The sequence below is a fragment of the Triturus cristatus genome, chromosome 4_1 (genome assembly GCF_964204655.1).
Source record: "Triturus cristatus chromosome 4_1, aTriCri1.1, whole genome shotgun sequence".
In the NCBI taxonomy this organism is placed as follows: domain Eukaryota; kingdom Metazoa; phylum Chordata; class Amphibia; order Caudata; family Salamandridae; genus Triturus; species Triturus cristatus.
Window position 1 is genome coordinate 630,898,438 of NC_140585.1, and position 25,321 is coordinate 630,923,758.

Here is a 25,321-nt window from a genome sequence, read left to right on the forward strand (position 1 = left end):
GTTCGGCCTAGGCCAAGAAAACACAGTACTGTACATCGCAGCTTTGTCGTTTCACATGTCCATGTTGCTAAACAAATATGATTTTAACCAAGAATAACTTCAACAGTTCAATGCCCTCTCCTTTGGGTTGAAATTAGCCTTGAGGGTGTCTGTGAAGCTGCGGGCACCCCTGGCGAGCATGTTGCACTCATGAGGCATTCAAGTTCACCCTTTTTTGGACTGGTTGATTTGTACCTCAACTCCCCAGTTGTCCAGGATTCTGGTGGCATTGGTGTACGCAATGCTGTAAGTATATGGGTGATTCATCATCCTAAAGTCTTCTAGTGTTGTGCCCTGCCATGAGTATCGGTTCATTGGAACTTTTTTCAACACATGTGCAGAGCGTGTATTCATGGGTTGTCGGAGCTCTGGACACATCTTCAGGATCTCCATTGTACAATGAGAAGCCGTACACATTTTGAGGGTTTTAGACTAGGTTTAGCCTTTTCTTCATTAGAAGCCCACCTGACAGCATTTAGAGTTTTGAGGAGGTTTTTGGGGGGTGAGTTGACTGTATGCCAAAGATGGCATGTTTACCAACTTTACCAGGGTTTGGAGTTTACAGGAACTAGGTTCAGGATTTTTTTTATAACTTAATTTTTAATGTATTGAAGGAAGACCCTTTGAACCATTAGAAATGGGCTGGCAGACATGTTCGACACATCAAGGTTACCTTTCTGGTAGAAATTAATTAAGCAAGGCTTTTGGGTAGATAGGAGCTCCCTCTTGTGAGGAACTCTACTTAAGGTTCATGCTTTAATGTTTGTTTTTGAGGATTTTTCCACCCTATGAACCCAAGATTTTGTCCAGCTTCCAGGCAACTCAACATATTGTCCTTCCCAATCTCTCTTTTGAGGATTCTGGTTATCTGGTCTGGCATGGACTGCAATACCACACCTTTGATGTTCGAAGGGCAGTGAGTGCATCTACCTCATACAGGGTCCTTCAGGGAGGCTTATTATTTATTTTCTTTGGCTTAGGACACATGGGGAAATCCATCCACGTGCTGCTGCTACTTTTGGGTGGATATGGTCAGCTATAACCCTGTATTATTCTGATTCTAGAGTGCTGCTTCCCTTTTTGGTTCCGGGCAGTCAAGGGGGATGACAGAATCTAAATGAGGTTTCCTGACTGACTATATAGGACTGCCACATGGGCTACACTTAACACTTTAATTTCATTATTGCTTCACGTCGTTGGTGCCCCACTACAGAAAGCTGCATTGAGTGTTGCAGAATCTCATTCTACCACCTCTTCGAATTGTCATTTAATACTGTAGACTTTGTCCTTTTCAATAAAACTGCCATGTTGATTCACCTGTCTTTTGGTTACATGGTGTATTCACTTGGGCACCAGCTGAATTATGTCAAGCTACATCCTGATATTTTAGAATTTTCGTGAGGTGAGTGGAAGGTGGTAATACCCAGATTACTTACCAGTAATCTTCATTAGTTTACACTTGCTAGATTCCTGCTCCGCGGGACGGTAAGACCTCAGATTTTCAGAATAAGAAAGAGTAGGAGATAGGGTAATGAAGATTACCAGCTAATTAATTGGGGCATGATTTCTGTGTTTCACTGCCCAGTCTCACCACCTATAAGGAAGCTCTGAAAACCGCGTTCTTCAAGGAAGCCTTTTGCCTGGTACAGATAGGAAAGTCTTGAGCAGAACTAGGTTCCCATTCACAGCCCCATAACATTCTGAACTTCAAATGCCTTCCAGGGTTTCGCATTTATTTACAATGCGACTAGGAGGGAGGAGCTCCAGCACAAAAGATGTTGTGCCCAATTTAACTTTAGAAACTTGCTTTTATCCTGAGGGCAGAGGTTGAAATTGACAGGACATTTTGTGAATTGCTTTGACAAACTTTTTTAATTAACAAAAGCTTTTGCTGTACTCAGCATTAATGGACGGGCAGCATGGGATTCTAACATTGGATGGTTGGCATTATATGAAATTAAATAAAATAGTGACTTATTCTTGCATGCTTCATGGGTCTTTGCTGTGTGGTCAGTACCAGGTATGGCCCCCAAAGCCTTTAGCGCAGCCTGGCCATCCAGCATTACCTCGATTGAGTTATAGGTAAGGCTGCCCCTGACTTTAACATGCAATGGGATCATCTCTCCACCTCTCTCTTTCTCAACACATCCAGCACCAATTGGTAAGGTAGACTTCAACCCCTCTGTCCCTTTTTGTACAAACTCGTCGCCTGGCACGGGGCAGGGCCACTAGAATTATGTGATTCTCTGGCAACGACGTTTATGCATAGCTATGAATTTGCTGCATTTGCCACTTATTCCATCATCTGCTACATAATCTGTAGATTTTAACAAAAGAAATGGTTTCTAGCTCAATCAGAACAAAAGTTACTAAAAACGTGGCAACACATGTTTCAGGTCTGTGAAAAGCCCTTCGTAAAGGTTGACTGGTAATCTTTCAGTTTTTTATAACTGTACTTGATTATTAAACTGGTACCAATGAGGTAAAGTCTTTTCTGAATGTTACCTTGTGTAAAAACAGGCAAAATAATGAAGCAATACTGTCACAAAATGTGGTGCAGTAGACCGCATAATGTGCCTTTTCTTGCCGCACAATTCAGTAAACCCTGCCGCATAAATTTAGGTCCTCCCCTGTCGCATAATTCCAATGGCCTTTGCATGGGGAAATGAACATTAGTGCCGTGGGCCCTGCACATCATCACGAGGAATTGACTTAATAATGACATGTTGATGTGTCACAAAACAATCAAATAAGGATTTATGTTAATGCGCTTGTCCACACTTCCCGGAGGCAGTTACATTTCAGAAGAACAACAGATGAAAGATTTAGCATTCTCACTACGGAAAATAACAGGCTTGGGTTAGATTTTAAAACTAGAATTTCCGTTGAAAACACATGCAGCTCATTCGAACGCTAAAGCAGACCAACGCAAACTTTTTAGAATTATTGTTTTTCAGGACTTGCTTTCCTTTTTCAAATACAAATGTGAGAAATAAAACCGTTTATATATATATTTTTTTTTATAGTCGAGAGGAACCTGAGGAATGTAAAGAAAAATTCTTAACTAACATTTCTCACCTCATTCTAGGCCTTGAAATCTAGGGTGTGTATTGTGATTCCTCTTTACCTCTAGAATACTTAAGGGACAATCCTCAACTATTGAGTGTGCCTATGGTGAGGGAGAATGGCCACTGAGTCGATACCACGATTATCAGGTGTATATCCTGATACAGGGTGAATTAAACAAGATGCTTGCACTACCGTGAGCACTTCTGACTTGTAAACTTCAGTTTGAGATCTGAACCTAGTTGCCTAGAGTGGGTTGGCGTCACCCACTGTCGCATACCGAGGACAAAGACCACTGTATTTTCATGGGCACACACAGAGCCCTGTGTAGGTACTGTGACTCAAATGCCCAACTACTGAAAGTATAGGAGACATCAAGAAGAGGACAATTCACTACAGGGTCAGGGGTAGAAAAAAGGGATGGGAACCAAAATAAAAGTGGAACCCATTAGTGACTTAGATAGTTTTCAAAAAGTGGCCCGTGTTTCCAAATTAAGGCAGATTTGAACTTAAAAAGAAACGCTGCATAAGTGTTTTGTAAGACAGAGAAGACTGCATGGATTTGTGGTTGCTCAGACAATGTTTGTTTTAATATCAGGGAAATTAACAGTAAGAAGCGGCTCAGCAGAACAGGCCCACAAACAGACCACAAACTATTCCAACACTGGCCTGCCATACCAGCTTATTCGGCACTGCCTGACTGCCCCAGAAGCCAACTCTGGTGTGTATTAACACATTTTAGTCATGGTGGGGAGTCATTTATAATCCTTAGTCTGCTTTTATTCTTGAGAATACTTTTGGCAAGTTGATTTTGATTGCCAAGGAGAAAGGGTAGTCAGACCTACCATTCTATCGCTAAACAAACTTCAATAAAACTAGCAGCATGTTTATAAATCCAGTGGAATATATTGAAACATTACTGTGGACTACAATAAAAAAACGTACTTCTGCTCGTTTCAATTTTCTCATTAGATGCAAAATTAGCACATGGCCATGCATTAAACATATTGAAATTACAAATGTCAGGTTACCACCCCGACTCAATCCTTTGCAGTAAACTTGTTTTTGCGTCATGCTCTTGTGAACACAAATCCTACCGTATTACACGGTGCCGCATAATACACAGGCAGGGGGACTGGACGGGAGGTGCTAGCAGACGCCTCCACAGACCCTCGGGGTCAGACTAATGTTGTCACAGTAACAGGTGTCAAAGCCACCCGTCTGCTGCTGCTGCCAACATTCCAGGGCTGACCCCACAAACGCCGACGTCATCAGCCGGCGAAGCAGGGTGCTGGGGTAACAAATGTTTACAACCTGCACAGAAGGCAGCGGTAAAAGGAGAGCCCGATGCAGCCCAGGCTACTGTGCTTCTGAGGTAGAAATTATACAGCGAGACACCGAGTTTTCATGTCACCATTCTTTATTTCTGTAGCTTTTGAGAGGAATGAAGAAACCTTTTACCATGGACGCTGACGGAATTCAAGAGCGTAGAATGTATGGGGTCGATAACTCATGTGCTTCCATTGGAGGTCTGCTCGCTGGTGATACACTGATGCGCTGCGCAGTATTCTCAAAGCCTTTTAGAATGAATAAAATCGACTTATCTTGTATACTGATTGCAAGTTGCATATCACTGGAGATGTGTATGTTTCTCTCTAGAAGTATTCCTATTTGTGGTGTTGTGCAAAATGTTCCAGTGCCAACCAAATGTCCTGCCACGTCCCCATTGAAATGGTGGAAGCTTGAACTGGTGAGAAAGAAGAGAGTTATGAGTTCTGGCGAGAAGGTGTGGAGACCAGGAAATGTTGAATGATTGTACTGGAATTGTATTGTAATTGCATTTATATAGCGCTTACTACCCCTGGCGAGGCAGGACGGTGGCTGCTGGGCAGTTCATTGTCTAGAGAGTTAACAGGGTTCTCTCAGACTCATCATGAGAGAGGGCCCAGGTTCCTGAGACCAAAACCATGTTTCAATGAACAATCATACCAGGCCGCCTTCAGGGTGGTTGCCGCAGGCTAAAATGGTGGCTGGGGTAACTACTGCCCAGGTGAGCTGTTAGGATTCAATTTTTGCAGCACAGATGTAACATTATTTCCTGTTTTTGTGGTCTCGATACAGACCTCCTTCTGCTAGAACAGCATTGTGTACACTACTCACAGAGGCAGGTCTTGCCCATGGTTAGATGTGTTGTTGTCAATCTCATTTCCCTTCTTTTTATTGGCCTTCCTCACTGCTTTGTGTTTTTGTGCCAGTGAAGCATAATTTGTTTTCCCTATTGCTTTCTGGCTGCCTAGCGTTTAGCCTTTCACTGCTGACATCAATTATCTAATTTCCCGGTTTTATTTAATTTTATTATTTGTTTAGTACTGCATGGGAATACATGTCATTGTTTTCGTTGCACGCTCCTGCTCTTCACTTCATCCCTTCCATCTCTCCCCCTCCTGCTCCTCAGTTGCATGCCAGGTGCCGGATGGCAGCCTTGATGATGCCCTGAATGTTCTCCTAATGCTCATCCCTGGTCCACTAAGTGCCAGCTGTCAGTCTTAGTGATGCCCTGGATGCTGTGCTATTGCAGTATCCAATGCTGTTCCTGTTCAAGGTGGTTGCCCCTACTGGCTTTGCCAAAGCCTGAGGCTTTTAAAATGAACCGGCACTGGACATGTGCATTAGACATGTTAAAAGCATATGCATTTAACATTAGACATATTAAAAGAATAGAAAACACTGAAAACTGTGTTTGTTTTACTTTTAATATGGCCGCCATATTGCATGACGCAACTTGCAATATACCATTGAAGCAACATAAGTGATGCACATGATGATGCAACGTACTTTGCTACGCGCAATGTGGTGGCCATCTTAAAAGTATAGAAATCTATACTTTTAACATAGTCATTTGGGCACTGGCAAAGCTGACTGTACCACTCGTTCATCACTGGCAGCGTGGGACCGATTGGCTTTGCCACTGCTTGTTTGATTAAGCGAACAACAGATTGCTAGGACAGAAGAAAGGTGGTTAAGTGGAGCCAGAGTAATGTGCAACCATGAAGGTAAGAGAGGTATTCCATATTGAGAGAAAAGATTATACCCTCTAAGTAACAGTAGTGAGTGAGTGAATAGTGAATCTCTTGTGGAATGTAAACGGCAGTCATAGCTGGTGTTTTGTTAACCTATAACAGCGCAATGTATATATGTATGCTGTTAGACATGGGGGTCTCTAGTTGGCTGAGGTAGGTACCTTAGGTCATATAGGGACCCTTGCTTCTAAGTCAGGGAAAGGAAGGACACCTTCTCACCTTCTCAGATAGCCCCTGCTCACACCCTCTGTAGCTTGGCACGAGCAGCCAGGCTTATCTTCAAGGCAAGTGTGTAAAGTATTTGCAATCACGCTCTCAGTAACCCAATGATGACACCACAAATGGACTCCACACGAGTTTCATAAAGAAACAATTATATATTTATATAAAAAGATATACGATGAGACAACACAATAAAAATCTAACATATGCGTGTTTGTAATATGTAACCTTGCCGGTTATTAGGCCAGAAAGCCCTTGTAGGTTCTTTCAGTATTTATGAGCAATTCTAGATGATCCAATGCAGTCCTAATGCAATGCTATGCAGTTCGTAATGCAAGAATCAGGCAGTTCTTAATGCCAAAATAATGCAATGCGTAATGCTACAATCAGGCAGTTAGTAATGCAAAAATAATGCAATGCGTAAAGCAACAATCAGGCAGTTAGTAATGAAAAATAATGCACTGTGTAATGCAACAATCAGACAGTTCGCTATGCAAAAATAATTCAATGCGTAATGCAACAATCAGGCAGTTCGTTATGCAAAAATAATGCAATGCGTAATGCAATCCGGCATCGATCATGGTGCTTTGGACGGTCTCTATGCCACTCATACTGACTCATAGTCAGCTTCTGCCAACATATGCCCCCAACACGGGTATGGTGTAAACCAAAGGGGCCGTGGTATGAGCTTGAGCGGAGGCTCATAGTGCACTTTACTAGGAACTTTACTAGTAAGGCAAACATACCAATCATGGACAACCAATTACCATTACACTTTATACAGGGAGCACTTGCACTTTGACACTGATCAGCAGTGGCAAAGTGCCCAAAGCATCTAAGTTGGTAAAACGAAATACATCACAGCATCAAAAATAGAGGAGGTAGAGGCAAAAAGTCAGGGTTAAGCATGCCAAGAAATGCCAGGTCTAACAAACGCAAGAAACAGTTTGGACATCTTGCTAGAGATTGTATTGACTTATGCAACAATTGGACAAAGAGTAAGCTTTGGATAAAGTAAATAGAAAATAACGAAGAGAAATAAAGAGTTAGGGTCCACGTATACTCGGGTAACTGAGTCAGAGGGAATCCATCACCTACTTTCGCCAAACTGCCAATGGGTGAAAAACGGAAACGTTCCTCATTTCATCAGTTAAAGACATGTAATATATGTACTCGTATATCATGGCACCCAATTGTAACAAGTACACAACACACGAGAGGGTTGCTGCAGTTGTATTTATAAAATTCTTGTCAGACAGTATGAAGTACCAACCTAATAACTAATATTAGTCTAACCGTGTTCAACACTAAATATATCACTTACCTTTACAAAAGCGCATTCCCTGTAGTTTTTGACACCCACAAGGTCTCAGTGGTGGAGGTAGCACTAAAGAACTTGTAGAATTAGTGCTTAGTAGCACAGTGTCAGGAGAAGACAATGCAGGGGGTCGAGAAGATCAGCAAGCGGCCCCAAGTCATAGATTACATAAGTAAACAACCACAGTGTGTCCAAGCACAATCAGCTAGTAAAACATCCAGTGCCAACAGCCTTGATATGATACAGTGCCATCATCTAAACTGAACCAAGTTTTATGAACCATGTTGTGCCTGAGTGCCACCAGTGGATCCAGTGGATCCAGTGGCCCAGCGTTATTGACCCTCACTTGAATAATGCAACCTCTTTCATTCTTTTGGGATCATGCTGAGTCCATGGGAACAGGTTCACATCCCATTGGGTTCACTTAGTAATCCATTCTCCGGAAGTTAGTAAATGGAGTACAACTGAGATGGCTAACAGACATATGTTATTAGTGTCACAGACCATAGAGGGATTATTCATCAGTGTTGGAGTGTTACTGTACCTTCAGGAATGGCATGCTTCAGTTCCATCTGTGATGGCTTGTCGAAGTAGTGCTATCCTACATGTGTCAGTGCAATTAGTTTTAAGGCACCACAATGGGGTAAATTATTTGACAACCCAATGCATCAGTCGTGACATGAACAACTCAGTCACAGACTGATTATATTTCACCATCCATGACCGTGCTGGTCTCATTTGCAAGGAAGACCTCAATGTTTGCCAGCAATGAGATATCCCAATGTCAGCAGATATGGTATTTGCTAGCTTCATCAGACACAGCACACACAAATATGATTAGTCACACCATACCCAAACCCCGTTCACCCGTGGAGTATTTGACCCACCTCCGATGTAGTTCAGAGCATGCGGCCTTGAGGTCACCAACCAAAGCAGGGCCCTATACAATAAACTGTGCTGTACTCTGGCACCGTAACTCATGACAGGTCCTTGAAGTTTGTGAGTTCTAACACCCATAAAATAACCCAGTCTCTTTAGTCATGATGTATCCCTCTCCCAACACATAAGGTATATTCTGGTTGCATAAGTCTTGTCAGCGCCGCCAGCTGTTTAGGACCCAAGTGCCAAATGCCACAGTGCAGCTCTTTGCAATTATCTAGTTTCGTTCCTACCATCAGCTATGGCATAATTGCATAATGCTGCAGTACCACAGCCTTTATTTATCGCTGTCTGGATAGGCATAATGGCCTATCAAAGAAGAGCATGCTTCACACTAGCTCTTCTTCAACCCTTTGCCTGACCACAGACGAACTCACTCAAAGCATGTGCAGAGGGGGCAGCGGCCTGGGGGCAGAGCAGCAATGCCAGGCAGATCAAGGAAAACATCTCCTTGTCATCATGCATGCGCATTAGAGAGCTTATGCAAGAGTGAGGTGGGAGGCTGGACCACATAAATTAGCCTAGTCACCCTGTTCCCGTACGTGTGATGTGTCTAGGTCTGACTGCGGCTGCTGAGTAACAGAGAAAGTGGAGGTCTGAGACTTATGTTGCACTTAATGTGGAGGTATTTATTAGCTGAAAATAAAGTTTCATGAGCGATATTGCTTTTCTACCTAAACCTTGAAGAGCAAACTTCGGACTTTGATCTTTTAAGTCGGGTGCAGAGATATATACACTTCTGTCTTAGCTAAGATCTGTCAATGTGCATCTGTAATTTAAAACATACCTCAACCGAACACGTTTTTGTGTGTAGATGATTACTTGCTCAAAAAAACTAACAAAAAATCCAATTACTTGAAGGGAATATTTAACAAAGTTTCAAGGCAAGTCGCAGTCGATTCACATAAGTCAAATTGGTTTTAAGACGGCCTGACACACGTTTCTAAAATAGCTACCGAACTGCAAAGCGTTGTACCTTAGTGAGGATTCTAGAAGGGGTTTTACGGTGTCATTTTACGACAGGTTGTTGCTGATTCACTAATACCATTCTCACAATCAGTGTACAGCACTGCAATCAGCCCAAGAGAGGCTTATGTGCCAACGCTCAATGCTGGATAAAGCGGTTTTGAGAAATCATAAAACATTGCCGAGTGATCTGCTTTCAGGGGTGCGGAGGCTCCTGGGATACGACACAAGTATCCATTAACTCAAGGGGTCTTTCACTAACACACAATACATTTGAAATGTCAACTAACCTAGTGGTCTTTTTTGGACTGGCTGCAATTCCACTGTGATTAGACGGAGTTGCATATCTGGCTGCCAGACTGTGTAAGAAGAAACAGAGAAATTGAATTATGCACAAGAAGAACAAAACGAACAGCATGAGATGTCATATCATGGAAACATGCACATAAAACACGGATGGGAACATTGTACAATATGTAGCGTTAAGAAGTGAGAATGTACAGTAATTGAAAAAGGCACACAGGCAGAAACTACAAAGATAAGAACACGTGGTGATGGCTCCTGCTTCGCATCTGGGTGTTTGCCACATGTAATAACATCTGTATTGTCACATTTGACACTGAAACGAAAATTGATTCTTTGCACCGACCAATAGGATGGCAATGCAGAAAGGAGAACGAGCCACTTCTTCAATGGTTTATGAATCTACAGTAACCAGCACAATATTTGAGAACATTTGCCTTTTATGAACACCCTGGAATACTTGGCATTAATATCAGACTGACTGGGAGTCAGGAAAAGCACAGACGTCGAACTCATTGTGAACTAAAGATGAAGAAAGGATAGTGTGGCGAGGGCCAGTAACCACAATTTGTAGCCAAGTGCTGAACTGTAGGATTCATAAAACAGGCTATGATATATCTTGATCTCCTGCCATGCTCTGCTCTCAACTGGGATGTTCGGTTTGACAAGCGCGCAGGTGAGAAAAAGATCAACACCTAGATGTCAGTAAAATCAAAACATAAATCTGAAGCACAATGAGTTCAAAACGTTGACAACAGATATCCAGGCTTCTCTTTGCTTTGTGATGCTGCTCATGGCTTTGTGATGCTACTCATTGCTTTGTGATGCTTCTCTTTGCTTTGTGATGCTTCTCATTGCTTTGTGATGCTTCTCATTGCTTTGTGATGCTACTCATTGCTTTGTGATGCTACTCATTGCATTGCCTTGTGATGCTACTCATTGCTTTGTGATGCTACTCATTGCCTTGTGATGCTACTCATTGCCTTGTGATGCTACTCATTGCCTTGTGATGCTACTCATTGCTTTGTGATGCTACTCATTGCTTTGTGATGCTACTCATTGCTTTGTGATGCTACTCATTGACGAGCTTGTCAGGTAGATGCGGGTGTAAGGCACCCACTGTATTGATCCCTTTCTGAATTTTAGGCCGCAGGGTTTAATTATGGGCACTCACACCTGGCAACTAAGTCACTGACACAAAATTAGTACATTCAGTAGTCACTAGGGTGAGAACACTGTGCACTATATACGAACAGCTGTTATGGGAATTACTTCCCTAGCTCAAAGAAGAATTTTGGAAAAAGTAATTGCTGAGCTAATTACGAAAGCAATTTGAACCATAAAATCAAGTTATTCATTAAAAATTAAGTATTTTCCATGAAATCTGAACTACAAGTGTAGATGTACCAAACAAAACACACAGAAATGTTTATTGCAATACACTTAGGGCCTTATTACGAGTACGGCAGTCCTAGGACCGTGGTTCTCGTGGTGGCGGTCTGCCCACCACCACCTTGGCAGTCCGCCCACCATAGTATCAGAGCGGCAGTGGGACCGCCACAAGACCGCTGCCTCTGCCAGGATCAAGGATCCTGCTGCGGAAGCAGTCTGCAAACGGCCTGAATATGCTGGCAGTGCTGATGCCAGCACCACTGAGCATATTACGGCTTGCATATCCACCGCCCTTTTCATGGCAAGCATCCCGCCATGAAAAGGGTGGCAGACATGCAGGTAAGGGCACCCTAACGGGGCCCCAGCCAAATCTGGGCCTTGGGGTGCACGCAGGGGGCACATGTTGTGCTCTCTTGGAATTGCTCCCTTGTTTACGCATGATGTGGCTTGCACAACATGGTGCATGCCATGCCTTGCAGGAATGTGCTGCAGGCACGCTCACGGCAGTGGTATGCTGTATAAGCTCTCTTATGAGCCTAACACAGCCGCCGCCACAACGGTCTGGATTAAACTCAAAATCTGGTAGACAGGCTAACCACAGCCTTGGCGGTCTTCCTGGAACCGCCTTGGTGGCAGTCCTTTTGGAAGAATGCCAAAGTAAGAATAATGCTTTGGATTATGAAGAACGTATTCAGCTATTTGCAAGTTTCTTGAACACTCGGAAACCAAGGTAAAAAACAAGGCAGGCTTCTGAATAACGACGATGTCCCCCAGTCTAAATCTTCTCTGCCCTGCTCAACTGTTGTCATGGACACACCATCTACGGGACTGCCCATTGGAGTAATTGAAATGATATATTCTGTCTCCACCTGTACCCCCTCAGGATGCTCCCAACTTCCTACGAACACAAATCAAAAAGTTATTTCAGCAACCACTTTACCCCACTTCTCTCAACTAGCTGCACATCAAAGCTAGATTTGGAAACATTCTCATTCTCCTGACATGCCCCACATACTAAAGAAACATTTGCAAATCCATTGGGTTTAACAGTCCCACTTGAGCACTGACAAAAGCAATATAAATGCCATTTGCAGTCAACACAACTAACCAAAAGGATTGCTTTGTGTGCACAATGCTTGAGCCAGACAAATAATTAAAAGTGTGAAGACAAAGTGTACTTTTCTGTTTAAAAAAACTCTCATACATTTTATTTCGTTTTTATACATTTAATTATAGGAGGAATGTGAGACTCAAACCATTAATAAAAAGAAGGTAAGACTAAAATGCTCTTGTAGGCTGAACTATAATGCAATGGACAATGTCACAAGCTTATGGCTGAAGGTTACTAAAACAAATAATCTAACGGCTAAAATGGGGCTAAACCAATAGCCCTTGGAGTATGCAAAGAATACAATATGTTTCCAAGAAGGGTGCGAGTGCCATTATATATCAAATCTAATAAGAAGCAATAATAAATGTTGTCCAACCAACTTCCTGGTGGTACCTGATTTCTAAAGAAATAACACTCATTTGCCCTGCTACCCTGCCCCATTCTCCTTCTGTCTTCTCACTCTTCGCTCCCAAAGCAAAAAATTGCCTGCTCCTCCCTGCCTTCCATTAAGAGTGGAGAGCGGAAACAGCCCACTCTACAGTGTCACATTAAGACTGCATTACTACTAAGTTATTAGCGCTCCTTCATGCTTTTAATATGGGAGATTGGGTAGCGGTCGTGCCAAGTACAGCAGTGGCTTAGGAAGACAGAGCAACTGCATGCTAGGAACGTGTTCCGTGGTAGTTGTGAAGAGCAACTGGGGAGCTAGAGAAACCCCAGTGTTTTCCTGTCACCACCAGCATCCTGAAGGCAGGCCAGAGTATCCATCACGCTAATATTAGAAGTCACCGCCCACGTCTTCCTTCGGTTACTTCATGTCCAGGTTTTCCCTTAGTCCACCAAATCTTCTCAAGCACTGTTACTGTTAGAAATGGGGGTCTCTAGTTGGCAAAGGTAGGTACCTTGGTCCAAATAGGGACCCTTGCTTCTAGTCAGGGTAAGGGGGATACACTTGTGAAATAACCCCTGCTCACCTCCTTGGTAGCTTGGCATGAGTAGACAGGCTTATCTTAAAGGCAGTGTGTAAAGCATTTGTGAACACATCCAGTAATACAGTGAAAACACTACAAATGGACACCACACCAGTTAAAAAAAATAAGTAATCTTTATCTAAACCAAAACAAGACCAAACAACAAAAATCAACAGTACAGTAATAAAAATATAACTTTCAGATGGTAGAAATAGTTCAGTTCAAAGCAAATTGCTGATGCAACACTTTTCACACAAAGTACCTGGGATGTGTCACGCAAACAAACAAAACGGGCTGCAAGTTAGGTGATGCGATGGTTCCTTACACTCAGGGAAGGTGATGCGTTGGTTCCTTGCTCCAGGAGAAGTGATGCGTTGGTTCCTTACTACTGCGCAGGGGAGGAGATGCAACGGTTCCTTACCGGAGAGGAGGAGATGCGTCGTTTTTTTACTGCGTGGAGAGGTGATGCATCGGTTTCTTACTGCATCCCCCAACAATGCAACAAACTTGGCACCTTGATGCGATGCAACGATCTGGGACGATGCATGGATTCTTCCAGCTCCCTGTGGAAAACAGTCTCTAGAGGTCCAAAACAACAGCAGGCACCTCTTTGCAAGTCAGAACTACCAGCAACGACATTCAGGGATATGGCGGTGAAGTCTTTGTGTCCCTGAGACTTCTGAACAGGAGGCAAGCTCAGTTTCAAGCACTTGGAGATCTTCCTCAAGCTGGGGACACAGCAAACATTAAAGTCATTTTCTCCTTTCCATGGCAGCAAGTAGCCACTGCAGGCAAACCCCAGACAGCAAACAGCACAGGGGCAATATTCCTCCTCAGCTGCTCCAACTCTTCTCCTTGGCAAAGGTTTCTCTTGATTCCCAGAAGTGATCTAAAAGTCTGGGGTCTGGGCCCCTCTTTTTATACCGAAAAACCTTTGTTCTCTGAAGGCAGAGGGTGTCTGTACCCAGCCAAAAACCAGTTCCGTGGGGCACTTTGCAACAACACAACAACCTCCATTGTCAGTGTGAGCCCTGGCTCCAGACAAACCGCAGGGGGGGGGCGGAGACATCATTGTAGAAGGCAGGCACAGCCCTATTTAGGTGTAGGTGCTACTCCTCCCACCACTCCAAATGCAGACCAGGCCTATTCAGCCCAGCCCTGACTAATCAGGCTCTCTGCTCCTGCTCCTCCTCAGCCCCTCACACTCCAAAGCCAGACATGCAATACACAAAGCTAGTAGAGGCACACTAGATGGCTAAGCAAGAAAATACCTACTTTTTAAAAGTGGTATTTTCAAACACAGAATGTAAAAATCACTGAGTTCAGGCATATCAAACGTTATTTTCCTACCTTGTTCACAGGGGTAGTTATGTTTATAAGATGTTATAAACAAACTCCCCATTCTTTCCTGTAGGAGCAGGTAGCCTTGCAATAGTGAAAAACGAAATTGGCAGTATTTCAGGATATGCCACACACATCAGGGCATGTCCTACCTTTCACATACAATGCACCCTGCACACAGGGGTACCTTGGGCTTACCATAGGGGTGACCAACATGTAAGAAAAGGGAAGGTTAGGGACTGGCAAGTGTGTGCACTTGCCAAGTCGACATGGCAGTACCAGACTGCACACAGGCTCTGCAGTGGCAGGCCAGAGTTTTACATTTACAGGCTGCTTATGTGGGTGGCACAATCAGTGCTGCAGCCCACTAGCAGCATTTGATTTACAGGCCCTGGGCACACACAGTGCACTGTACTATGGTCCGACTAGTAAATCAAATATGCCAATCATGGAATCACCAATCCATAACAACCATGTACAAAGGAGCACTTGCACTTTGGCACTGAACATCAGTGGCAAAGTCCCCAAAGCATCTAGACCAGCAAAAGAAAATGCCAACACACAGCAAAAACACAGGAGGCAATAGGCAAAAATACAGGGGAATCCCACGCCAATGGTGCCAGGTCTAAGTTACCAATTATCAAGAGACAATAAAGACAAGTAAAGTAAAAGTGATGCAGTAAAGGAGATATGAGGGTTGAGAGCAGTCAGTGGCTTAAGTGGCATGAGAGGAACAATTAGTGGAGAGTGTGAAAAAGGGAAAAAAGAAAGAAAACAAAAGTCAGTGACAGGAATATTAAGATGGTAAAGAGTAAGGTTTATTCGAGAGAAGACTAGAGATGACAGCAGGAGGGAACATTGGGAGAGAAGTGGAACAAGTAAAAGAATAAAATGACATTTGGTATGATCCAGGTTAGCCGAAACACTATTTAAACAATAGAAATGGGCGATTACTATATATTTAAAAGATTACTAGCAACAGTGTTATTTATAAACATGTGGAGAGTTCAAGATCTATTACTAATACTGCCTCATTAATGTTTTAATATTTTTTTTAGATGTTTTTTGCACACAGAGATATTTAAATAAATCCATTAAAAATGTCCAAATCACGAAGGGCGCTCATTTACAGCTGGTGCCTGCGGCAAGGCTGGACTGCGGCTTGAAATATATTTCTCACCAAATTTGAAGTATAACGCAGCACTCGCCTTGGGGTTTCAACTTTTCTTTATTAAATCAAGCCATCTACTCCTTCACCTACGCGTTTCAACCAACAGGTCTTGGTCACGGTGTATAGCGTTAGTCCCTCTATGCTTTCACCTATTTATACCAATCTCCCAGTGAGCCATTTATGAGGCATTGTGGGATTGAAAGTTTCATAACATTAAATGAAAAAACAAAACGAAAATAAAACCACATTTCACTATTTTATGAGTGGTATTATGCTTACACAGTATGTCAGCATCACATATTGTATGGCCATGTTTTGCATAAGGGTACTACTCTCCGAGTGCCACACCATTTTCAGTTTTCCAAACGCAAGCTGTTCCAGCAGAGTGTCATAGCGACACATCCACTTGTCTCTGCATGCAAACTTTAAGACATAGCTTTTATGTGACTGAGTGTCTCCCTCCCGCATGTTGGTTTTAGGGATATATTATATATATATATATATATATATATATATATATATATATATGAAACAAACTTCTCTCTAGCTTCACCCCGAGTCCCAGGGTTCGTCGCAGCAAAGGAAAGCACGGCACCACAGAGAAATCTCCGTTAGTATTTATTCAGCATAAATCTTCAAGAACACGCACAAAAGGACGGTCGACGCGTTTCGGCACTCAGCCTTCAACTGGACCATAGAGTCCTATTGTCCAGAGTGTCTATTTAAAGCAACATTTACAAATTAATAGTAGAAAGTGAAAACATACTGGACATACATCGCATCGTCGATCAAAATATATTATTTACAAGTAAATAAGAATTTAGATCAGTTGTGAATCACAATAATTCATCCACCACGGTATTTGTTGTTAATTCGGATAAAGTTAGAAAATTATTACAATTAATCTCAGGCAGTTTGGAATTGAAGATGAATCGCGATCAAGGTAAAGTACCTTAAGCCTGTCAGAGAATTAAGGTTAGGCAATCCTAGATAATGTAGTCTAAGATAATTATTTACATAAAGTATGTAATATCAATAGACAAAGTGCATTTTTTGTCAGAATTCATAACGTTCCCAACCTAGAATCATCTAAAAAATTCCAATTATTGCAAAGTGAATTTCATATGTCTATATCAACAACAATCAAGGAGTAGGTGGTTAAGGAGAGATGCAGTGAAGATAATGAACAATTGGCAATTTGTTGATCAACCGTGGTAATATATGCAAGTGCAAAAAGAAAAAGAAACAGAGAGGAGCCCATCATAGGTCATCAATTTAAGTCTCATTAAAGGTGCACATGTAGTTCAGCATCCAAGTTATGTCCCAATGGGTTTTCAGTACCCATTAGTAGTATCATTCTTGATTCTGCTCTTAACTCAAGAATACGATTTCCACCCCTTTCCTTCTGCTTGACAATTTTGATGCCAGAGTATTTAAGCTGATTATTGTCACTTGAGTGGAAGTCATGAAAATGTTTTGCCATAGGATATGTAAAATCCTTATTCTTGATAGCACGCAGATGCTGTAGGATGCGAAGTTTGAGTTTGTTGATTGTGCTACCTATATAATATTTCTGACAAGGGCATGCCAGTCTGTAAATTACATATTTCGATTCACATGTAATGTGGTCTTGAATCATTTCATGATGGCCATTCTGTAATTGGTAAGAGGTGATGTTTTTGCCCTGTTCACATGCCTTACATTTTGAACATTTCCAAAATCCCGGTGTGGTTAACCAGGACTTGGTGATTGGTGGTTTAACTTCAAAATGGCTTTGTGTGAGAATATCTCCCAGAGAGGCTGTCTTTCGATAGGTAATTCTTGGTCCGGGAGGCAGAATTTTCTTCAGGGTTTCATCAAGCAGTAGTACTCCCCAATGTCTAGAAATCGTTTTTTGGAATACATTACTTTGGTTGTTGAAATAAATGATGAGTCTCGTTATGTTTGCAGTGTCCTCTTTGTTCCGACCTACTTGGAGTAATTCATCTCTGTTTTTGTTCTGAACTCTATTAATTGCAGTTAGGATTACATCCATAGGGTAACCTCGTTGCAAAAAACGTTGACTCATCTCATCTATTTGCAGGTTAAAGTCTGACACTTCTGAGCAATTCCTTCTGGCTCTTAACATTTCCCCGTAGGGGATGCTCCATTTAAGTTTTGCTGGATGTCCACTATTGGCATGAAGTATGCTGTTACTGGCCGTAGGTTTTCTGTGCATTTTGGTACAGAATTTGCCATTTAGTATGTATACTTCGACATCCAAAAATACAATGTTAGAGATACTGATGGTGGATGTGAAAGTTAGTTGGTATCTATTGGTGTTGAGAGAGTCCAGAAAATTCCTGAAGAGCTCAGAGTCGCCTTCCCAGATGATGAACAGGTCATCAATGTATCTTGACCAAAATTTGATGTTTTTTGCGCGATCGTCTTTTAAGACTTCAGTTTCCCATGTTGCCATGAGGAGATTGGCATATGTTGGGGCAAAGGATGTGCCCATCGCGGTCCCTTGTTTTTGCAGGAACAGTTCACCTCTAAACAGGAAGACGTTGTGTGTCAAACAGTAGGTCAACATTTCAATCAACATTTCGGAGTGTTCCAAAAAACAAATTGCTCTGGTATTGAGGAATTCTTTTACTGCTGCGATTCCATCAGAATGACGGATAGAAGTGTAAAGTGAAGAAACATCAATGGAGGCCATGATGTAATTTTGTTTCCACTGTAATTGATCCATTTTTTGCAAAAAGTCTATTGTGTCCCTCAAGTATGATGGGAGAGCTGTAACATAATTCATTAAGAAGATGTCAATAAACCGAGATGTAGATTCCAGTAAAGAACCTATGGAGCTAACAATGGGTCTACCTGGTGGATTAATGGTAGATTTGTGGATCTTTGGTAAGAAATAAATTGTTGCCGTAATTGGATGATTGGTTTTGAGGTATAAATATTCTTCCAGATCAATAAGTTCTCTCTCTTTCCAAGCCGCAAGTTTCAAATGATATTCTTCTGTCCAATTCTTGATTGGGTTCTTTGTTAATCTTTCATAGTGATCCTTATTATTAAGTTGTCTGACAGCTTCTTTAATGTAGTCCTCACAATTTTGGATAACAATGTTGCCGCCTTTATCAGAGGCTTTGATGATGATGTTTTGATCATTGCGTAATTCTTTTAATGCATTGTGTACTTCAAAAGGTGAGGTTCCATGTCTTACTCTTGTCCTTGTGTTTGGTAGTGGTTTTGACCTTTTTATTAGATGACATCGGACAATTGGTGGACATTTTGTTGATCTCCGCCACCATGATTTCCTGGAAGAGATCAATTTTGTTACCAGGAGGAAGTTGTGGACAGAACGTTGATCGGTTTTTAGAGCCACTGTTACCTCCTCTGTTAGTTTCAATGCCAATGTCGTGACAATATTGTAGATCAGACATGGAAGAGAGATTGCTGGCACCAGCTTGTGTAGATGATTCAGTTTGTAATAAGATAGCTGTTCTTAATGCTGGAATGTCTTTGATACTCAAAGGTTGAATAGTAGGGCTTGGTGGGAGTGTAGAAGATAGTTGAGAAGGTTTCTCTTCAAAGTATTTATTGAGTTTAATTTTACGGCAAAATTTATACAGGTCAATACGTATGTTGGCAAGGTCCATATCTTTGTTGGGACAGAAGGATAAACCTTTGTTAAGCAGTGACGTTTGTGCTTTGGTGAGAATTTTGTTAGAGAGATTAACAATCAGATTGAGATCTTGTGGTTTTAGTTTTGTTTTGCTCTTCCTCTTCCTCTTTTGGGTCTGACCACCTCTCCTGGTTCTCCGTTTCGGGGTTGCGGTCGTCCTCTCCCCCGTGATGGTCCTTGGCCGCGTCCTCTCTGTCGCGTTGTCATCTGCATGAGGCGCATTTCCCCGGAAAAATCCAGGCTAGAGGTGAGTTGATCCTCATCCGCTGAGCTTAATTCAGAGCTCTCTTCTGAGACAGGAGTTTCTTGTCCACTGATTTTATCCATGACTACACGATTTCTGAATGTATCGTATTTTCTGGCAAAGGTATAAATTCGGCCATATGTGTAGTCAAGTCTGTCCCTATTGAATTTATTAGCTTTACGTTTTTCCACGTCATCCTCGTGTTTGTTGACTTTCTTTTCCATTAATTCAATTGATTTGGTAATATCCTCATCAGTGGGGATTTGATTTAACTCAGTCTCCAATTCTTTGATAGTTGTAGCAATAGTGGCTAGTTTTCTTTCAGCGTGGGCAATCAAAGTGGCCATCAGTCTAAAAGAGCATTCGTTGGTGTCGGTTTGCCATTGTTTAATTAAGTCAGCATCCAAATCATTGAGGGTGGGCATAATGAGAATCCTCAAGCCTCTGGGAATTCTTTTGAATTCGATATACTTTTCTAGCGTCGTTTTCTCCCACCATTTATTTATTTCTTGGATGCGAGCGGCTTGTAGTTCTTTTAGAATGCAAGAAAAGGTTCTCTTTTTTTTATCTCCACTGGATGCACCATCAGCAGTTTGGTGAGAAGAATTGGAGTCGTCGTTAAGGAGATCACATGCTCTCTGTGCGCGATTTTTTACTCTTTCAGCCATGGTGGATTATGGGTATTGTGGTTCTAAAAATTGGGCGATGCAAATATAGTGGTTTTTGAAGTGCGTGTAATTCGATGATTAATCTTGTAAAACGGTGTCTCTGTTACTTGACCAATAGTTCGTATTGATCAATTCCGGGAATATGGTCGTTGTTTGCCGCAAATAGTATCAATGTTGATTACGTTCTAATTGCAGGAGAAAGTGTAACGAGGCTCTGAGCGTAACGATTCTCTGAAAACAGTTCCTCCACACTTGAGCAAAAAATGGAAAGCAAGGGGTTACCGAAGGTGTCGGGTACAAGGCGGGGGCAGCTCGGATACCGCACCGCAGTCTCTAGGCGCCACCAACCACTTCCCCGTAACCTCACTCACCCGAAGCTCTCTAGTTGCTCCTCCGTGTGCGAAATCCTGTCACGGAGTCTCCAAGCCAGTGATAAACAGATGATAAACAGCAAACAGCAATCAGAACAGCCGGCGAACGGTTTCTCCTTCCGGTATCAAGAGGCTGCTTAATTCGCCATGCCGTTTCGCTTCCCGGGTGCACGTAGAGCGCGGGCAGCCATCGCTCAATATGAAACAAACTTCTCTCTAGCTTCACCCCGAGTCCCAGGGTTCGTCGCAGCAAAGGAAAGCACGGCACCACAGAGAAATCTCCGTTAGTATTTATTCAGCATAAATCTTCAAGAACACGCACAAAAGGACGGTCGACGCGTTTCGGCACTCAGCCTTCAACTGGACCATAGAGTCCTATTGTCCAGAGTGTCTATTTAAAGCAACATTTACAAATTAATAGTAGAAAGTGAAAACATACTGGACATACATCGCATCGTCGATCAAAATATATTCTTTACAAGTAAATAAGAATTTAGATCAGTTGTGAATCACAATAATTCATCCACCACGGTATTTGTTGTTAATTCGGATAAAGTTAGAAAATTATTACAATTAATCTCAGGCAGTTTGGAATTGAAGATGAATCACGATCAAGGTAAAGTACCTTAAGCCTGTCAGAGAATTAAGGTTAGGCAATCCTAGATAATGTAGTCTAAGATAATTATTTACATAAAGTATGTAATATCAATAGACAAAGTGCATTTTTTGTCAGAATTCATAACGTTCCCAACCTAGAATCATCTAAAAAATTCCAATTATTGCAAAGTGAATTTCATATGTCTATATCAACAACAATCAAGGAGTAGGTGGTTAAGGAGAGATGCAGTGAAGATAATGAACAATTGGCAATTTGTTGATCAACACATATATACACACACACATATACATACATATATATAAACATATGTAAATATATTAATATATATATATATATATATATATGTGTGTGTGTTTTTGTTTTGTGCCTGAATTTAAATATTAGGATACAATCTGTGTGTGTTACTCATGCCTTGAATGCCTGGTTAAATGTTCAGTATAGGCAGAAAACCGTTCATTACCAAAATACAGGGTTTACTCAATAAACAGTCACAAAAAAGGATAATAATACGAGTCAGTGGCAAGAAAAGGGTTAACAGTATGAGTAAACACTTTAACAAAAAATCTTGCCGACATTTTACTTTTACCATGTCACATGTTCCAAGCTTAATTTGTTTCCCATTCAACAATGATCAACACAACAAATCTTTTATTTAATCATTTATATAAATTAATTTTATTATTCAATAATATAAAAAATAACATACATCAAAACAATTCTAAAAAACCGGTTCATGCAAAACGATGAACTGAATAAAACTTTATCTTTCATAAAACTCACACATTCAATATCACAGACTCCTGCCCACCTAAAATCAGATGCCCGGTTCTAGCCAAGTTAATTTAGAATACATGATCCATAATTTTAGGTTTCAAAACTATTTCTGTCCTGAACTAGTGAATCCAGCTACAACACATCAGGAAAGAATATTCAGTCAATATTTGTCTTACCTGCTTTAAAATATACATTTCCCTAAGTAAAAATAAAAGAAAATTTGTTTAATTTTAATATGCTACATGACACCTAGTTTTGAAGTATTGTCTATCAATAAATACATTTACAAATAAATAAAACCTATAAGTATTTTTTGTGCACCTGCTTATGTTTCTTATTTTACTTAAGGTTATACGGTGTGATCTCTTCAAGAAAAATCCCTGGTGCTTGAAGGGTATGGATCATGTCTATGTGCACAATAAAATTCTAGAACTCTGTGGGCGCTGAATACTCAAAAGTCCCTTGGATTTATTTCACACCACTGCTCTGGCTGCAGGCTAGCTTTTTGAGATTTAGGGACATAGCCATTATGAATTGCCCACTGCGAACCTCTTTGAAATTTTGCTTTATAGAACTACATTTTACCAACATCAAGTTATGAAACCTAAAAGCAACCCTGCGAGGAATTAAGGAAGGGATGTCCATGGATGAAACTCAGTCACAGAGGGATTGACATTCAGTGGAAGGAGATTTTATCAATAACCTTAGATCCCAGACCACTGCAAGGAGTCAGGGGTCGGGTGGTAGGGAATGGCCAATTCACAAGCTGCAGCTGTGGAAAAATGTCCCCATGCACCACCTTTGCTCCCTTACGTTTCAAACATTTGGTGCAACACTTATGGGTGACCCAACTACCAAAAAGTCACTGCACTCAGTTATCTATACACAAAAACTGAAGTTCGACAAACATGAATTCTATTTGGATTGCACTCAATCCAAATGGATCTACATGATTTAGCATTTAATATCTATATATGACTTGTTTGAAAGACACAGGGGCACAATGCAGATGGCCCCTGCAGCACAGTTGGGCTCCTAACCATGCAGCGGAGCTGAACCAGCCTAAGGCCAATCAATATCTGTGAGTCTGAGGGGCCTGTCATCACATTTTGCAAGGGGAAGGCATCATTTTGTGTTACTCCACTGCAAAGACACATAAAGTTGCTCTTCAAAGTACTTCTTACTCTGTGGATCTCTTATAAACTATGTATAATGCACACGTCGTATCCAGTCAAGGTATTGCATCCCTAACTGCTGGGACTTCTTCAGAGGCTAAAATGTTGTATACAGGGCTTGAGTCGGGGTACCACGCGGGTGGACGGCGTCCCCCCACTTATTTTACCGGGTTTTTACCGGGTGGATGCCGTCCACCCTGCCCAAAAGATGGAGCCGGTACCAGAGCCTACACCTGCGCGCGCGCTCAGCACTCACCAAACCCCACCTTCTATTGTCGAGAGAGGGCGAACAGAGCTCTTTAAGATGTTTCACGTTGATGGAGCCGTTCAGTATGATAGACGGGCGCTCGTGGCCGTATATTAGAAAAGGTCAGTATGTATTCATGCATTTCAGACGGAGACCGGCAAATTTACTGTGGGCAATAAATACGCACCGAACAAGCGCAGCTTTAATTTCCCCGCTCCTTTGAGTGTCAATACGGTGACTAATTCCAACGTAAACATTCTCCTTTGCCCTTTGAACCTGCCCCCATCGCCTTCTAACCTTTGTTAATTAATGGGGACTACATCTCGTGACGTCACTTCCTGCCGTGAGGTCACTTCCGGTGACACCACCTAACTTGGAGCGTCCCCCCACTTCTTTTTGTAGGACTTGTGCCCTGGTTGTATATGTCTACTGTCTTGCTTATGCCCCTCTCAAATGTCAATCCCACTCTCTTAATGCCACACATCACTTCTGTCATTTGTTTTCCTACTTTTACTTATTATTATATTGTTTGCAAAGATATTTGAATTTAACACTGAAGGTCAGACCATATGAAATACTACACATTATTTACACAGTACATTTGTGTTTCATAAGAGTAAACCAATTTAAATTGAATGCTAATGGAGGAAAGTAATTTCAATTTTTTGGGGTGTTAGGCATAACTGCTTTCTATATGTCTGAAAGAAACAGTGAAGGAAATGTGTTGTTCTGCACCATTTGGCAACAGAACATATTTTATTTTCCACTGATTAAAGTAGAAGAAGATTAAAGTTGCACAACGTCATTCTAAAGGTACAAGTGAAAAAAAGGGACATCTAAATTTATCTTTATATTTATTTGGGGGAGCAATGCACGTGCATCAAACAGAATATAATATGGACAATGGATGGCCTCAACTGAATTTAGAAAAGCTGCAACCTTCCTATTAAAATTATCATCTTTATTTTTTATATTTGTTTGAGAATAAACAATATTTCATTAATTGTGTTTAATGTTTATTTCTGTATTTTTGTATATTTTTTTCAAGTTCAAATTATCAAAATGTACTTAACCCCTTCAGCGCGGCGCGGATTTCCGCGCCACGCTGAAGATTCCGTGCGCGGGCGGGGCCATGACGGAACGGTTCCGTCATAAGCACAGCCCAACCGACGTGCATGACGGAACCGTTCCGTCAAGCGCGTCGAAGGGGTTAAGCCAGGGTTCTCGGATTCCAATCATTACTCAGTTGGAGGTCCCTGAATTCCAATAATGATTCAGTGGAGGAGTCCGTGGGTTACAGTAATAATTAAGTGGTAGTTCACAGAAGTCAAAAGGTTAGAAACCACTGCACTAGAAGTTACCCTGGTGATTGACAATAGCAATATAATTCAAGAGAGCATTAGGAATAAATAATGGCACTCACGTGGGTAAATATGTGAATAATGAAAAGCACCAACATCATCATTGTAGTTCATTTACTACTGTGAGAGACAACATCTTGAATTCAAAAGAAGACATTTTGTGTTGCATTCAATTGAATCACATGAATAATTTGTCAACATTCTACCTTTCTGAAAAAAACGCCGTGAACTATACGCAATCTGCTTCTTTCCTCACCTCTGTTAACTCTGAAC

At 41.6% G+C, this 25,321-nt stretch overlaps 1 protein-coding gene across 3 annotated transcripts in view; it reads right to left on the reverse strand.

The window, feature by feature from the left end:
* NAV3 (neuron navigator 3) overlaps positions 1 to 25,321 on the reverse strand; it is a 1,112,283-nt gene that overhangs the window by 680,267 nt on the left and 406,695 nt on the right. For all 3 annotated transcript variants that reach the window (XM_085653004.1, XM_085653005.1, XM_085653006.1), the window contains exon 6: positions 9,921 to 9,989. In XM_085653004.1, coding sequence (XP_085509130.1) covers positions 9,921 to 9,989 — 69 coding nt within the window. The remainder of the gene's footprint in view (positions 1 to 9,920; positions 9,990 to 25,321) is intronic.